The 15,700-nt window shown below is 38.5% G+C and overlaps 4 protein-coding genes across 8 annotated transcripts in view; 3 read left to right on the forward strand and 1 right to left on the reverse strand.

Moving 5' to 3' along the window:
- The first annotated feature begins 3,570 nt into the window (after window positions 1-3,570).
- On the forward strand, window positions 3,571-5,650 carry LOC108041101 (fatty acid hydroxylase domain-containing protein 2). Its single transcript, XM_017118895.2, has 2 exons — window positions 3,571-5,331; window positions 5,397-5,650. The coding sequence occupies exons 1-2, from the start codon at window positions 4,616-4,618 to the stop codon at window positions 5,524-5,526; spliced, it is 846 nt and encodes a 281-aa protein (XP_016974384.2). The 5' UTR covers window positions 3,571-4,615; the 3' UTR covers window positions 5,527-5,650.
- Window positions 5,651-6,069: 419 nt separating this feature from the next.
- Window positions 6,070-9,851, forward strand: LOC108041113 (homeotic protein female sterile). Its single transcript, XM_017118916.2, has 2 exons — window positions 6,070-6,749; window positions 7,447-9,851. The coding sequence occupies exons 1-2, from the start codon at window positions 6,445-6,447 to the stop codon at window positions 8,426-8,428; spliced, it is 1,287 nt and encodes a 428-aa protein (XP_016974405.1). The 5' UTR covers window positions 6,070-6,444; the 3' UTR covers window positions 8,429-9,851.
- Window positions 9,813-11,872, reverse strand: LOC108041114 (selenoprotein BthD). 3 transcript variants are annotated; one of them, XM_017118920.2, is made up of 4 exons: window positions 11,789-11,872; window positions 11,259-11,711; window positions 11,078-11,197; window positions 9,813-10,159 (listed from the first exon to the last, which is right to left on the reverse strand). In XM_017118920.2, the coding sequence occupies exons 1-4, from the start codon at window positions 11,816-11,818 to the stop codon at window positions 9,992-9,994; spliced, it is 771 nt and encodes a 256-aa protein (XP_016974409.2). In that variant the 5' UTR covers window positions 11,819-11,872; the 3' UTR covers window positions 9,813-9,991. The 3 variants fall into 3 exon arrangements, with proteins under 3 accessions (XP_016974409.2, XP_016974408.2, XP_016974406.2); XM_017118919.2 differs by having other exon boundaries at window positions 11,078-11,209; XM_017118917.2 differs by having other exon boundaries at window positions 11,078-11,212.
- Window positions 11,873-12,128: 256 nt separating this feature from the next.
- Window positions 12,129-15,700, forward strand: part of LOC108041789 (neuroglian) — a 40,560-nt gene continuing 36,988 nt past the window's right edge. Inside the window, exon 1 of one of the 3 annotated variants that reach the window (XM_044461330.1) lies at window positions 12,129-12,202. The gene's annotated coding sequence lies outside the window, so the exon portion shown is untranslated. Of the gene's footprint in view, window positions 12,270-12,346; window positions 12,454-15,700 lie in introns of those variants that run through there. The other 2 variants (XM_044461332.1, XM_044461331.1) reach the window with 2 other exon arrangements.

Consider the following 15,700-nt stretch of genomic DNA (forward strand, 5'->3'; position numbering starts at 1 on the left):
CACAGTATTTTCATATCATCAGCTTTATCTCCTTTTATTTCACAAATTTCATTTTCCATTAAATAATCGTTCATACTTCGATCGTCTATACATATTTCATTTACTTTTCGATTAATCTTTGTATTATAATTATTGTTAAATTCCTCACTAAAAGCTTCTCTTCGTGTTACAAGATTTCGTAAGTTTCCTAAAGAATTTATTTCCAAATAGAAAAGCTCTTTTCGCAGAAAAGGTCTTAGGTTACGTTTAAGTACTGAAACTAATTGACTTTCGCTTATTGGATATTGTAACCGATCTACCAACAACATAATTGCATTATGGAATTCATCAAAACTCTCATTGGGTTGTTGCTTTCTATCCCTTATTAATTCTCTTACGTCGTCATCTGACAATGGATCGTGAAAATAAGAACTAAGAGAGCTGCAGAGACTTTTCCATACTACTTTGTCAACCGTACGCCTATACCTCCAGAACCATTCACTCGCTCTCCCACTAAAAAGTATGTGGATATGATCGCACAAAATTTCAAATTTACCATCCAAACAATCATTTGTCAAGGCAGTCACCATATAAATAAATTTTCCAACAGGCATACCATTTCTAGAACCATTATACTGTAATTTCCAACCACTTATAACATTTACTATTTTTCCAATATCTGCACTGATGCTATTACTTCTGCTCATTCTTTCTTGATTATTTTGGCCTTGAGAAACACTTGGAACGAAAGGAGGAGCTTCTCCATTTAATCCTACAGGAGTTATACTTCTACCCCACTCTGGTTCAATATTAGCTGCAGTTTCAAGTGATCTTCGATTGATCTGATCTGTTGTCATTCTAGAAATTTGTCGTGAAAGCCCTTCAATAGTTAAATTCATTTGGTCAAGTTGTGAATTAACTCGACGTTCTATCTGATTTACTATTCTTTGCTCTACTGAATTCGAATGCCTATTATCCTCAGAATTATAAGAATTTTCTATATTTTCGTCTCTAGGTGTAACTTGGTCGTTATTAGCGGCTGTTACCTCTGACTCGGGTACTCTTTTCTTTTTCTTCTTTTGTCCGCTCGATAATAACAATCTTCCGTTGGAATCGGTTTCCCTGTTTTGCTCTAAACCTTCTCTTGGAACGACTTCCATAAGACTATTTCTTGTTACGTTATGGTTACAAACCGGGCATATACGAGAACTATCAAGCCAATTCAATATACACAATCTGTGAAAAGTATGCATACATCTAGTAATTAATCTCATATCTAATTGCGACATTGGCTGAGAACATATTTCACAACTACTTTCATTGTTTGGCATACTTGGCCGATCTAAACTGTGTCTCACTGACATTTTGCTCTAATTTATTTCACTCACAGTGACGAATTCTCAAAAGTTTCTTTCTTTCAGGGGTACTAATAAAAAAACAAAACACATCATTTTTTTTTTTATATACGCAAAACTTTAACTTTTCCCACAATTATTTAAATATTTTGTCTTTAATAAGGACGGTACGTCAATGCAAAAGGAAAATTGTTCTGGGCAGTAAAGTTAATGACTAGCATAATAACCTTAAAGAAATCCACAGGCAATGTTACATTCCTATCACAAAATTCTTATTTTAGCTCATAAAACAATTGTTTTCGCATACTTCGGACGGCTATGTACAGTATTGTACCACTACATCAGCTGTATTCCAGAGGTTTCTCCAACAATTATTTTAATTGCTTAGACATAGCTTTGAACGAATAAGGCTTAACGGATGTTGGTGTTAAATTCCAAAATTTTCTTTATTAATTTTAATGCCTTTGTTTGTTCTTTTGCCCCACGTTGGGCGCCACTTTTGTAATGATTCTCGTGGCAACAGGAGTTGCCTTTTAACTATATTTGATTTAAGAGCGGTTAGCACTGGGACGTTTTCGGCTAGGACTTCGTCGGATTGGGGAGGGATCTTTTATCAAAAATAGCTAACGAAATTACAAGAGAATGTGCTAACCTAGCCAGATGTTACAATTTTAGTTATGTTTATGCGTATTGTTTTATTTTTTTTTTTTTTATGAGCTTGGTGTAAGTGCTCTATTTTTACCCGCCCAACCTTGTTAACACTTTGCAATGCTTTGAATTTGGTGTGTTAACCCTTAAGTGATTTGATGTGTGTTGGTTTTTCTTTTAGTACCCCATTATATTAAATTAGTTCAGTTTCAATTCCATGTTAACATTCAAATATAATTCATGTTCTTAATAGCAATAAGTATGTATATAAAACTAATCATTTCAATATCTTATCTCTTTTCTAATTATTAACAAATACTTCATTTTTAATTTCTTGAGAGAAGGCTTATCCTTATATATGTATTCTTAATTTATTGAAAGGTTAAATAGTGTTTAAATAATTAATTTGATTATATATAATTTTCCATTGAACAAGACTATAAAACTATAGAAATTGACTTTTCATTTTTTTACTTGACTACCATTAATTTTTGTTTTTAAATTTCTTATATATATATATTTATAATCTTATTAAATTTTTATTTATTTTTTTTTTGTTTTGTTTTTACTTGTTACCTTTTTAAATCCACGTGTGCATGCAGGCCTGTAGCTGAGTGGCTGTAACTTTAATGGTTAGGTTAGGTTATATAAATATAAAAATTATTAATTAAAAATTATCTGTGGTAGCATGCTCTTTTCGTTGTTTTTTTTTTTTGTCCAGTATATATAGTTTTAATTCTCATCCAAGTTATTTCCTTTACGCTGCGCTGCTGTGAGTTTTTAGTTGATCAGGTTGAACGTCGCTTGGCCAGCTTAGCAGCTAAATTATTTTGTGGTGCTTCGTCAGAAGGTGCAGTTTCATTAATTGGTGGATTTAAATCCAACCACAAATCCTGAAACTTTATGTTTTATTTCAGTCACATGTATTGATATTTTTCGTGACAAATTTTACCTGCACAGATATATGTTTTGCCAAGCTAGGTTCTTCCTCCGTCTCTTGATCGGTTTTCTATTATGCACTTAATATTTTTGTAACGCACTTTGAATAAAATTGCCTTTTATATTTATTTGGCATGTGCAAAAATTATCACGTGTTTTAAGTGTACGATTTTATTTACTCCAAGAACGATCTGATTTATTTGAGAGACTCTGACCAACTAAATGCACATGCTTAAAATTTTCCATGAACCGCGTGGGCGTAGGATAAGCTTACTTCAAAAAAAAAAAACAGATAGTATTGCTGACTAAGATAAATCAGCTAACCAAAGTTCTTTTACACAAGCGTGGCTTTATCTTTTGAGCTTTTGTTTTAGAGATAAGATAAGACAAACAAAGTGACTCTCAAAACTACATATGTATATGACTTAAGCCGTACACATACAAAGCTGACCATCACAGTAAAAAATGTATGTTGTAGTAAATGAACACTAAAAATTATTTTCTAATGCTAAATTATATGTTAAATTGTACTAAAAACCTTTATTTGTGTCCTTTTGGCGGTTTTGGTTTAGTTTTTAACATATTAATATAATAGATACAAATTTTGCATAGAATATTGCTGAGATTTACAAATTTATTTTTATTTATAACACGAAAGCCTTATAAAAATTGGACCACCTGCACAAGTATTGATAAAAACCATATTTATCAACACAAAAGGTTGCCTACAGGTTCTCACAATATTCTCCCCCAGGGCTTGAACTTTGAATCTGTGTGATTTACGAAAACTCGAAACAACAAACAAAACACCATACTATATATAAACGGAGGGACTCCTAATCTTAATACAATATTAATGCTTGGCCATAATCTGCCATCGACTATGAAAGAAATGATAAGCTGCCTAGATTTCAAAATTTGTACGTAATGCTAATCAGTTGGTCATATAGAAGTACTTATGAACCCGAAAATGATAGTTAGAGCTGAGGGATCCTTGTAATGAGCTACTGAATTGCATTTTATTTCCATTAACTAAAATTAATGTAATGAGGGAATTCTGAAACTATTCTGAAATACTATGAATCAGATATATAATTCTTTATATTTTTGTATATTTAATATTAATTATCTTTCATGTGCCAAAGTTTAATATATAGATTCACGTTTAAATATATGAATATGCTTTGAAGTGTTTATTAGGGTTTCATTTTAAACAGCAGTTTCAGCAATATGCTTAAAAGGTTTTACAAGATTTCTTTATTGATATATTATTTATAGCAACTATTTTGATCAAAAATTTCTAACAACATATGAATATCTTGCTGAACATCACTACTTTTCTCTAAGAAATGTGATTTCCTTTCTGAACAGGACGATCTCACGAAATGTATTTCTTTAAATAATTTTACCAAAAACAAATTACAAATTGCTAGTATCTGAATTTTACATGCATTTCAGCAACATATTTCATAATGATCAGAAGGATCCCTCCAAGAAATATGTATTCCTTGCTGATCAGGTTTATCTCACCAAATATATCTTCTAAAATTATCTTATTCAAAACTATGTTAGACAGTTCTTGGATTCAACAAAGCCAATGGAACCTATTTGGTGTAGGGCACCGGTGATCAAAGAACCAACTTCAGAGAGCGGTTAGTGATCTGCGAGTAGTTTTTCCCCAGACCTCGACCACAATGGACACCTTGCTGGCTGGATGGACGCAATCCGGGGATTTCCTGCAGGACAAATGGGTTTTGCTGCTGGACATTGTGGGTGAGGATTCGTGGCGCCTATGGGTGGTGGGCAGCACGATCGTTATCTTCTCCGTGTATTGGCTGTACGCGGGCATATTCACGCTGATGGACATCACGAACCGTCCGCGTTTCTTGCGCAAATACAAAATTCAGCCGGGACAGAATGAGCCAGTCGATCTGACCAAGCTCTGGAATGCCATAAAAATGGTCCTTCTTAATCTGACGGTGGTTAACTTTCTGGTCTGCTGGCTGGTCTACGAGCTGGTCTACAAGACGGAGAACAGCCGGGATATCCGGGTGCTGCCCACGTTCAGGCGATCACTGCGGGACCTGGCCGTCTTCGTGGTCCTGGAGGAGGTCATGTTCTACTATGCCCACCGCCTGCTGCACCACAAGTCGGTATACAAGTATGTGCACAAGAAGCACCATGAATGGACGGCTCCCATTGCTGCTATCACCTTGTATGCCCATCCGGTGGAGCATGTGGTGGCCAATCTGCTGCCAGTGGCCACCTCCATTGCGATCCTAGGCACCCATGTGGCCTTGGCCTATGTGATCTTCGCCCTGGCCATCGTCAACTCCATGAGCGACCACACAGGCTATAGCTTCCCCTGGTCGGCGGGATCGGTCCGGTTCCACGACTTCCACCATGCCAAGTGCGTATCCCCAGGTGTCCTTCGCCTCTTTTGCATTTTCATTGGGATTATTCTCCTTCTTTCAGGTTTAACTACAATTACGGCGTACTCGGTCTGCTGGACAAACTGCATGGCACATATCGCACTCCCACGGAGCAAAGGATCCAAACAGCCCCAAGGATAAAGATTAAGTCCAGCAAAAGGAAGACTAAATAGTCCTTTTATTTACTTGTTTTTCTTTTATTTTGTTTGGATGGAAATACCACAGCCAGCGACATCAATGATATCGGTATTTTTTAAAAAACCTAAATTTACAAATTACAAATTCGTTAAAATAATTTTTTGCATTAAATCACAATGCACAAATTCTAATTTAAAATATTTGATTTTTGTGATTTTTTTAAAAAGTTGTAGGATTACTGGAGGTAATTTGTATAAAACCTAATGAATGACCTCTAATGCATTATTTGTAAACGTATATTTTCGGTTCAGCCTACTATGAGAGTAGGACCTTACATTTTTCAATAAATTTAGACCGCCTTAACCTATATATATTATAAAAAATGTTTGCATTGCTTAAATTATTTTTTAACATTACATTTACATTTTGCAATATTCTTATTTTTAAAGTTTAATTTCCTGTGAGCACAGGGTATGCTTGTTGCATATCGCCCATCCCTAAGGTTTTTAGAGAATCCAAATAAATAAATACCAAATACTTTTCGGTATATTTTAAAGACCAAGTCGAGTAAACTAAACGCGGGCACACCGAGCGAAACGCAGCGCAGCGCAGCAAAATCGACGTTACCATTATTTATAATCAATTAAACAATTGGGAAAATCCGGCAGCAGATCGCGCAGTATTCGTACCGCCCCCGCCACGCCTACAGCTGCCCACGCCGCCACGCCCTCTGGCGCGGGGTCACTTCGATAGAGAGCGCTGCGTGTGTGTGTGTGAGGGAGAAAAGAAAAAAAAACAGGCAGCGAAAAGCGATAAGAAACGGAGCACACTGGAAAAAATTGCGATAAGCAGTGGGGCAAGCGGAAATCGCCAAGATCCTGGAATGGATTAACGGCACAGTCGGGTTGTGAGGTTAGCCAACAGTGGGATTAGGAGCAGGATCAGGATCAGCCATGTCGTCCGCCGTGAACATCCAGATCGTCTCCATGCCGAACCTGGCCAAGATCGAGAGCTTCCTGAAGGACGTTAGCTACCGGGAGACGATCGAGTACAGCGCCAACTTTAACACGCGCCTATGCATCGAGCGGCGCCTCCGGCTGCCCTTCCTCGATCCGCAGACGGGCGTCGCCCAGAACCACTCGCAGCTCTTTCTGGACAAGCGCCAGCGGATGCCCGGCTTCCGCCAGGGCCAGATCTACACCTATCCGGCTGCCCGCTGGCGAAAGAGCCGCCGTCAGTACTTGAGCAAGATGTACAGGTGAGGATCTTCTGGCGATTCCGGTCGGACTTCGGGGGTATATCAGTTATGCTTAGGGTTCTATGTTCAACTTCAGTATTTCTTAGTTTTCCGTTGTCAAACTACTTAAATATCACTTTAATATACGTTTAGGGGCTTAAGCCCTCTAAAAAGATATTCAGGTTGGGGTTTCCATTGGGTTTTGCAATTAGGCGATCAAAATATCAGTTATCGTCACGGTTAAGAGAAGTGAAGGAATATTCTAGGGCTAAGGCTAGGTACCCAGTAGGGAACTCATGAACGGAATGTCTGTGCAGTTACTGACATACCCGCTATGAAAATGTGGACGAGGTGAAGGTTTGTCCTGAGATTCTGGTTGAATAGATATAATATATATTGCCGAAAAAGTTCCAGTTCCAACAGTCCAACTGTAAGAAATATGTAAATAAATTTGGAGTAGCACATGCATTTATACATTTCTATGTACGTAATTCAATCCATTCATTTCGGATAGTCTAGCCCTTGGAAATAAATAAATAAAATTAAGGAATATGCCATTCGATCCCTACTTTAATAGATTTAGCGAGAAAAACAAATGAAACCAATGTTCGTTCCCTGGTACGAGCACTTTTTGAGCTTATAAATATCTTTTGATTTACCTTAGTCATTACATCTAGCAATTGCCATGATATCTGATTATCTGATTTTTTTCCTGCAGTCGCTTTCCGGAGCGCCCTTTCCAGGCGCTACGCAAGGAGCACGAGGCTCTGGTGGCCAGCGGCGTGAATCTGGGACTAAGCAGCCTGTCCAGTGGAGTAGGACCCATGCCCGGCACCACTAACCTGGCCAGCAGCTCCTCCCTGACGCTAAACATGCTCACTGGCGGCGGGGCAGCGCCGGCTGTCCTGGGTTCCCTGCACAGCGAAACTGCCCACGATTTTAATGGGGCCTTCAGCCTGGAGGAGTCCAGCTCACTGGGTGCCGCCGGCGGTGATACATCCGATAGCAAGGACAGCCAACAGCAGCAGCATCAGCAACAACAGCACCAGCAACAGGCCGTCAAGGAGGAGCAGCTGCCCAAGGAGTGGTTCTACGATGACATGGACATGAACGATGTGGACTCGCTGGAGGAGCCCAAGTCGCCGGCGGACGATGAGTACGACTATGACCCGCGCTACGGGAACAAAAAGCGGCGTAAACGGCGGCCTGGAAAGCGAGGAGGAGACTCCGGCGGCGGAGGTGGAGGAGGAGGCTCCAGTGGTGTTGGCAGCTCCGGCGGCGGCTCCAGTTCACGGAGACGCAGTGCCGCGGTCAGGTCCCGCATCGCCACGACAGATGCGGCGCTGGACGCCTCGCTGGAAGCCATCGAATCCGGTGAGAGTGTGCCAGGCAGCAATGGCGGCCCGGTCTCCAGCGGTGGCATCCTCAGCAGCAGTTTGGGAGCAGGCTTGACAGGAGTTTCGGGATCTGGTGCAGCAGGAGGTTCAGCAGGGGCTTTGGCCAACAGCCGTAGATCCCGGGGAGCGGGAACGCGCGGCAGGCGACGAGCCAAGGGACCAATCAGCGCCGTGGGAGCTGTGTCCGATCCGACAAGCCCCGGTATGGTTTTCGAACCACCATCCTTCGAGAGTGCCGCTGCTGCTGTGGGCGTGGTCGAGGACGCGAACGCCCATTTGCGCAACTATCGGAAGTATCTGTAACCGCTCTTTCAACAACTAATTCGTCGTGTAATCAATCAATCCCCTGTTTTTGCGTTGTTTTCTCGCCTATCGATCGACCTACTTTTCGAACATAATTTAAAGCTAGTTTTTAAGCCTTAGTTGATTACTGTTGCCTCCCAACAAAATATGGAAATTAATCAAATACATTGTGGACCAGGAACAGAAACAGGACTAGGATCAGGATTACGATCAGAACAGCGCATCAGGCCGTAGCCAATTTAATTCCAATGTTTCGCCTCTCTTAACTTTACGTTCCCATAGCCAATTGATTGTTGTTTTTTGAACTACCAATAGGCTGGCGAAATTCTCTGCAAACGAACTTCAGCAGAAACTCCAAGGAAGTAGAACGTATTCAGAGATCACTTAAACTTTTTTTTTGGAAAAATATAGTTGCATGTTTTTGAAACCTTTAGCAATTAAAAATCTTAATATCAAATTACCAATGAATAATTTAGTGGACGATTTATATGATAGCTTTAAAACCGTGTAAATTTCATCGTTTCGGACACCCCTAGGTATTTAAAAATTATATAATTTAGGCAAACAAAGGCACTTTATATAAAATTGGTTGGAATATGTAAACGAGTGCTTAAAAAAATATTTACATTTAAGTAAAATGAAAAGTATATAAAAATATTTCCTGACTACATTTTCAAAATTTTTGGCAAAAGAAAAAAATCTTAACAAAATCGAGAACTAATGCAACTCCACCGAATCTGAAAAGTGTCCTGAATTAAATATGCAACGAAAAAGTCTTAAAATCTCCATGATATCGGATTCGAATACATAAATGCGATCTCAAGCCTTTTTCGCCGCATGGCTTCCAATTTGTTCTTTAGAGAAGTTCGCCAGACTATAACATTATATTGTACATTATATATATGAGTGTACAGGCATTATATATATTTACATGCATTATATTAGCGAGTCTACTTAAACCTAGTCCACCTTTTGGACTGGCTCTCCACCTAATCGCAATCTCTCAGTTTCTGTTGCTGCATGTTCTATTAAAACACTATATCTATCTCCCTTCTCCACATATTATATTAAATTTTTTTATTTAACCAAAATTTTAGTTAAAAGAAAACAATTCAAATTGTAATCTATTTAGGCAAGTGGTAGGGTATCTCTAGCAAATAGAAGAAGCTAAAAAACACTTTCGTAAAACCAAAATTTTTTCTCTAGGATCATAATTTTTAAGCTGAGCTGAAAACAAATTTTAACAAACTAACAAAACAAAAATTAAAACAAGATCAAAAAAAAAAACGTGTACATTTCGAAAAGTCAAAGTCCACAAAATTGTAATATTTGAGCGACATAAATCACACAAGAATCCACAAAAGAAGGCAAAAAAAAATGGAAATAGGTTTCTAAGATGTTTTAATATATTTTGTAATAACAATTGCGCAGTGTTTTTCTCGTCGTTTTGCAAAATTATACATCCAGCAAAGGCGAAGGGTATTCTCAATGATCGGTTCCCCGAGAGGATTTGCCAATCATCGGTCATCAGGCACTATTGCTGGAAGATTTCTTCGGGAACAACTACTTTCTGCGTTTGGAACTGCTTGAAGTTTCATCTGTGGAGGATCTGGTGGGTCGCTTGCGTTTCTGACTTGTTTGGGGCTGCTCTTCATGGTTATCATCTTTGGTGTTAGCTGACTTTGTCAGCTTCTTTCGAGTTTTTGGCAGCCTCTTGGATGGTTTTTCCTCCTGTTTTAAAGATTTTCTAAATTTTAGTATGAACAAATTTCTCTTAAAAGTTTTAAATGGCAATATATAAAATATAAATTCTTGTAAGTACTCTATAATTCAACATTTGTGTGGTAAATAGTGGTCCTGTGATATGTAAAAGATAGAGTTGCTGTTTATATTTTTGGCTCAAAAATGAAAACGGTTTTGTTTTTCAAAATATTAATTAATCAGCGTCGAAAGATGTACAAATAATCGTTCGAAAATGTTAACGTTTTAATACCCTTTTTTTGGAAAAAGCTTTTTTAACCGCTGTAAAAAATAACGTAGCTGAGTACAACGTGTACCTAAACTTTTTGATTTTTCGTTTAAAAAAACCTTTAGTTAGACGGGAGAAATAGATCTAATTGTCGGCTAAAATTATGATTTTTATACCCTTGCAGAGGGTATTATAATTTCAGTCAAAAGTTTGCAACGCAGTGAAGGAGTCATTTCCGACCCTATATATATTCTGTATATATATATTCTTGATCAGCATCATCAGGAGAGTCGATATAGCCATGTCCGTCTGTCCGTCCGTCCGTCCGTTTCTACGCAAACTAGTCTCTCAGTTTTAAAGCTATCTGGTTGAAACTTTCTATTGCAGGTAGTATATAAGTCGGAACGAGCCAGATCGGGCGACTATATCATATAGCTCCCATTATTTGGGAATTGGTAATAGTTAAATATTATGGAATTATGGTTTTAATTAAACTAAATTCGGACAACCATATTATATAGCTGCCATAGAAACGATTGCAAAATGCAGTGCAAAATCGACATAACTTCATTGTGTTTAGTAATATAGGCATAGAAATCGAAATGTAGTAGATATGTAACAACTGCAAGGGTATATAAACTTCGGCTGGCCGAAGTTTGCTTCCTTTCTTGTTTACTTTCCTTCTGCTCCTTTAAATCGATTTTAGGATGCTCCTCCTCGGATTTCTGTTCCTGCGTTAAGTTACCTGATGCAATATCCGTAACTTCGGATTTGGCTGGCGTCGTCTTTTTGGATAAAGCCTTAGAAGGGACCTTCTTTCAAAATATTAGTTGAATTTGATAAAATATTTTGGGTTCTTACATTTGATCCCTCTAAATTGACTGCAATTGCCTCCTCCATGTGCAGATCCTTGGATTCCGAATTCTTTTGGGATTCACCAGTCCCAAACTCTATCTTCTTGGGCAGATCCTTGTTCTGCTGCTCCAGACCCAGAATCTCCTGGATCCGATCGTATACCTCCTCCACAGTGGGAAACTTAAGAGCACGCGGTGGCCCTCGCTTTAGACCCGACCAAAGTGGCACCTGCTCCTGCGTTCCCTCTCCCACGTTCAAGCTCAACTCGAAGGCGCCGCGCCGAGGTGCTCCGGCGGCATTTAGGCGGAGTTGCATCTGCCGGAGACCACGCTCCCGCAGAGCAGCGTGCAGCTCCTCCGCCCGACGACGAAAGACGCGTCAGGATCGGCAGTGCTCCACGTTGAGCACTGGTTGCGAGGGATCTAACTCATCTGCAACATCCTCCCGCAGAGCTGGTTCCTAAAAAGCGTCACATTTGTTGGTTAACTATTAACTATTGTTCGTTGCCATTGGGAAAAGCAATATTTTCATCTTACAGCCGCTTTTTTGGTCCTTTTTGGTGGCATGTTTTTAAGAAAATTGCGCCTTTAACTTGCAGCAGTGTTGAAAAGCGACTAAGACAATATTTCGATAGTCAAAGCAACCAAACCGGTTAGCAAGCACACTCTCCCGGGGTTAGCGGGGATTTACTCCTCAGGTAGTTGCAACTACTATAGGAAGCGGAGACTTACTCCACAGGTAGCGAGTACATCCACCATTTATGTTACTTATTAGAGGTGGGCGAATAACGATAGCGTCATACCAAACATCGATACTACCGATTTCTGGACAATATCGATGACACCGATGTTGACATCGACGTTCTTCCACCTCTACAAATAATCGCAAACATCACATCGACGTTCTCTATCCACAACATTCGAAAAATTCGTACTCGCGCTGCTAGTTGTGTATGTCTGAGTCCGAATCTGCGCCAAAATACCGCGATACATATTCGAATTCGACCGAATATACATGGTTTTTTGGATGCTTAAACGTTATAATTTTTTTTTTTGACAATTCGCCTTTTTTCGTGGCGCGCGTACGTTTTATTGGCTGTGTGTGTGGTTGATGTGCGTCGGTGTTAGCGAGCGCCGGGAATTGAAAATAAATTAGTAAAATTGAACTAACGCCGTGTAGAAGATTGTTTTATTTACTCGACGTTTGTAAATTAGTTTTAGGTCTTTCTATTTTTTTATGGTGTGCGTTCGTGTGTGTATGTGTGAGTGTGCGGGTGTGCTTGTCTGGGAATTGTTTAAAATTGGCAGCTGGCACACGGACATCAATTGCCAAGCCAAAAAACCAAAACAAAATTGTTGTCTCTCTGCGCTACTTCACCTTTTTTTTTTCGTTGCTGTGCCGCACCCAGAAGTTGAATAAAAGTTAATGGTTTAATTCAAATGAATGGCGAATCCAATTAAAAGCGAATGCTAACTGAATTCACGCCAAGTGCGAAGCATACGATGACAACAAAAAAGGAGGAGAGAAAAGGAGGACGCCAAACGCAGCAACAACAATACCGACATTAACTGTACAACAAAAAGCGCTCAAAACTCAAAATTTAAGCTGTGCTGTGTTATTGTAGCAATTTTCGTATGTATTTACCACGAAGCCAAAACTTCGTAATCGAGTTTTGAGTGGAGTAACTGCCTCTCTCTCTCGCTCGCTCATTTTAGCTGAGTTTTGGGTTCTTGAGCGCTTTTTATTCGTATCCTGGCTTGTTGTGTCTTCTCCTGGGCTCCCACTTGGTATATATATGAGAGGTAAGCATTATTTTGTATTTCCAATTTTTTCATCCAAGGGCGTATTCTTAAGTCACACACCGATTTTTTTCTTAGTGGCTTTAAAACAGGTTTTTTAGATGTCGAAGAAGAGGAAGAGCGCAGACAATGAGCGCGAATTACGGTTGAATCTGTATGAGTGTGTGCCTCTAAGCGCGCATGTGTGTGTGTAAGGTGGGGCAGCTTCAAAAGAGATCACATTTGAGCTCTTTTTACGTTTTCCCTCTCCCTCGATCTTTCTCTCTTTGGCGCTCTCTAGGTATTTTCACATGTATATTTCATATTCAAATAGATTTCTCTCGGATCCACAGTCTAAATTCTATCGATCAAACACCAAATAAACATATTTCAATTATAGATGAAAATATTAATACATTTTACTTTAAAAAATCCTTTCAAATCTCCGGAAGAACAAAAATAATATTGAAATTTTAACTTTTACCGATCCAGACACTTCAAAAACAGACATAAAAAGCTCTTCAATTGATTTTCAAAACCGCAAAACAGTTGAAATACCCGTTAATAAGATTTAAAAAAACTTATCTAAATTTCAAAGTAAAAAGTTATTGAAACTGGTATTTAAAAATATCTGTATCATCACTTCTTAACGTTATTTTAAACGTGTTTTCCCCAAAACCCGATTTAAACTAGTACCAGTTTTTTATGTTGAATATATTTGGTTTTCAATTCGAATACAAAAAGTTTTGAAGTTAGCATGTCTTAAAATAAATGAAACTTGGGCAAGTTCGACTGTAGTTTTACTGCTGACCATGTTGTTGTTGTTCCTTGGCGCTATTTTAGTTGCTTTTGTGTTGACCATGCGGTCATCGCGACGACGTCATCGTTGTGAATAGTGAATATACATATAGCACTGAACACTGCGCCGCCCGCTCGTTCCGGCCCAGCAACGCCGTCGACGGCAATGCCCCCGCCCCGAATCGACCCAAAAAATAATAATAAATAAATAAGGGAATAACAAAAACTACGACAACTGAAGCAGCAGCAGTGGCCATAAAAAATTAGCCTGCCAGTTGGTTAATAAATGCCCTTGTTGGCCTACGGCTTAATTAATTGTAATATCTTCTTCAAAGTAAATTGTGGCTTAATTTATTTGAACCATACACAATCATAGATCTAAAAAGTAGAGTCTCCAAAATTTGAAACTTTTAACAAACATTTTTTTTATATTTATTTTTACAATTTTTAAACTTTTTTCGAAGTTTTCAGAAAATATTCCAGTACATTTAAAGTCATACTTCCATTTTCAATAACATAGATACGATTGTATTTCAAATACATTTAAATTAAATATTTACAGTAAATAAGTAACTAAAATTTGAGAGCACACTTTTTAAACCGTTCCAAAAGCAAAACCAAAAAAAAAGGTTATTTTCAAAAGTAATCATTGAAAGACTCTAATCCGTGATACGCAATCGCAGTGTTATATTTTGTAATGCTATAATATAATTTGATTTCCAAACTATTTTCCAAGATTATGGTAGTATTTTTAGATGGAATTTGGACATAGATTCTTCTTTTTAGCAATGAACTTGAACGGGACGTTAAAAGCTTATCGATAGAGAACCATCCCCTATAATTTATGCCACGACCAATTGGAAAAGTCAGGCATAATTAAAGCAGTTCATTAATTGGGGAGGTACTGAAATGGTGCCACATGTACAAAAACCTCAATTTTTTAAGTCATGCTTCGCCTAATTGTTATTCCGAATTCGCTAGGAATATTTTTGCTCTGACCGCGGTGAAAAAATGGCAATCTATTTCTTATCGGTCGGCCTTTAAACCTCAAATATGCATTTATTCCCATTGCTTGATAAGTTCCACTGATCTTGGGTGATTTCCTTCGTAATTGAATTGTTCTTGAACGCAACGAGGGAACTTTTTTTTATAAGTTCTCTTGGGGCATGAGGAATTTACTTATACTGGTTTTCTATTGGTTTTGTCTCTTTTGAGGGCTGCAGAATATATGATATCATCGATTTCTTTCGACCTCCCCCATTCAGCGAAATTTATGAGATTTATGTTGATATTCTCTTGTTTGGCGTGCAATTGCCTGGCATTTGTTATACTTAAAATGGAACGCCCAAAAAGTCTGAAAATTAAGAATACGCTACACACACAAATTTTTGTTTTCCAAGTGTGTAAATATATACCTATAAATTTATGCGTTCTGGTGCGAGAGTGTGTGTTTGTGTGTCGAAAATATATTGATATCATCGCGGCATCTGGATTTCAGAGCTTTACCATGTGGACTTGTTGGATCTCGTTTTTAGTCTTTCATCTCAAGAACAGCTGACGATTGCGTCATTTTCTTTCTGTGTGTCTCTCGCTTTGAGCAGTTTTTAATCCACGAAAAAATCCTTTTATGATGTCATTTTAGATGTTGCATGTCGCTGGCCTCAGGCAGCAAAATCTTTTTTTTCTTGTAGCTACCAGAAAATCAATAGTGAGCCAGGAAATATTCAGTGTGTTTTCTGCTGCCCCTTGCAAACAAACAAAACCCAAACAGCAAGCTGATGTCATCATTCATTGCCTTCTATTTGGGCCGTTTTTTGATTTCGTTTCTAACTTGTTTATTCGCTGGTCCACTCCACTTCCTTTCTTTATATG

This window comes from Drosophila rhopaloa, unplaced genomic scaffold (assembly GCF_018152115.1).
Source record: "Drosophila rhopaloa isolate 14029-0021.01 unplaced genomic scaffold, ASM1815211v1 contig_3, whole genome shotgun sequence".
In the NCBI taxonomy this organism is placed as follows: Eukaryota; Metazoa; Arthropoda; class Insecta; order Diptera; family Drosophilidae; genus Drosophila; species Drosophila rhopaloa.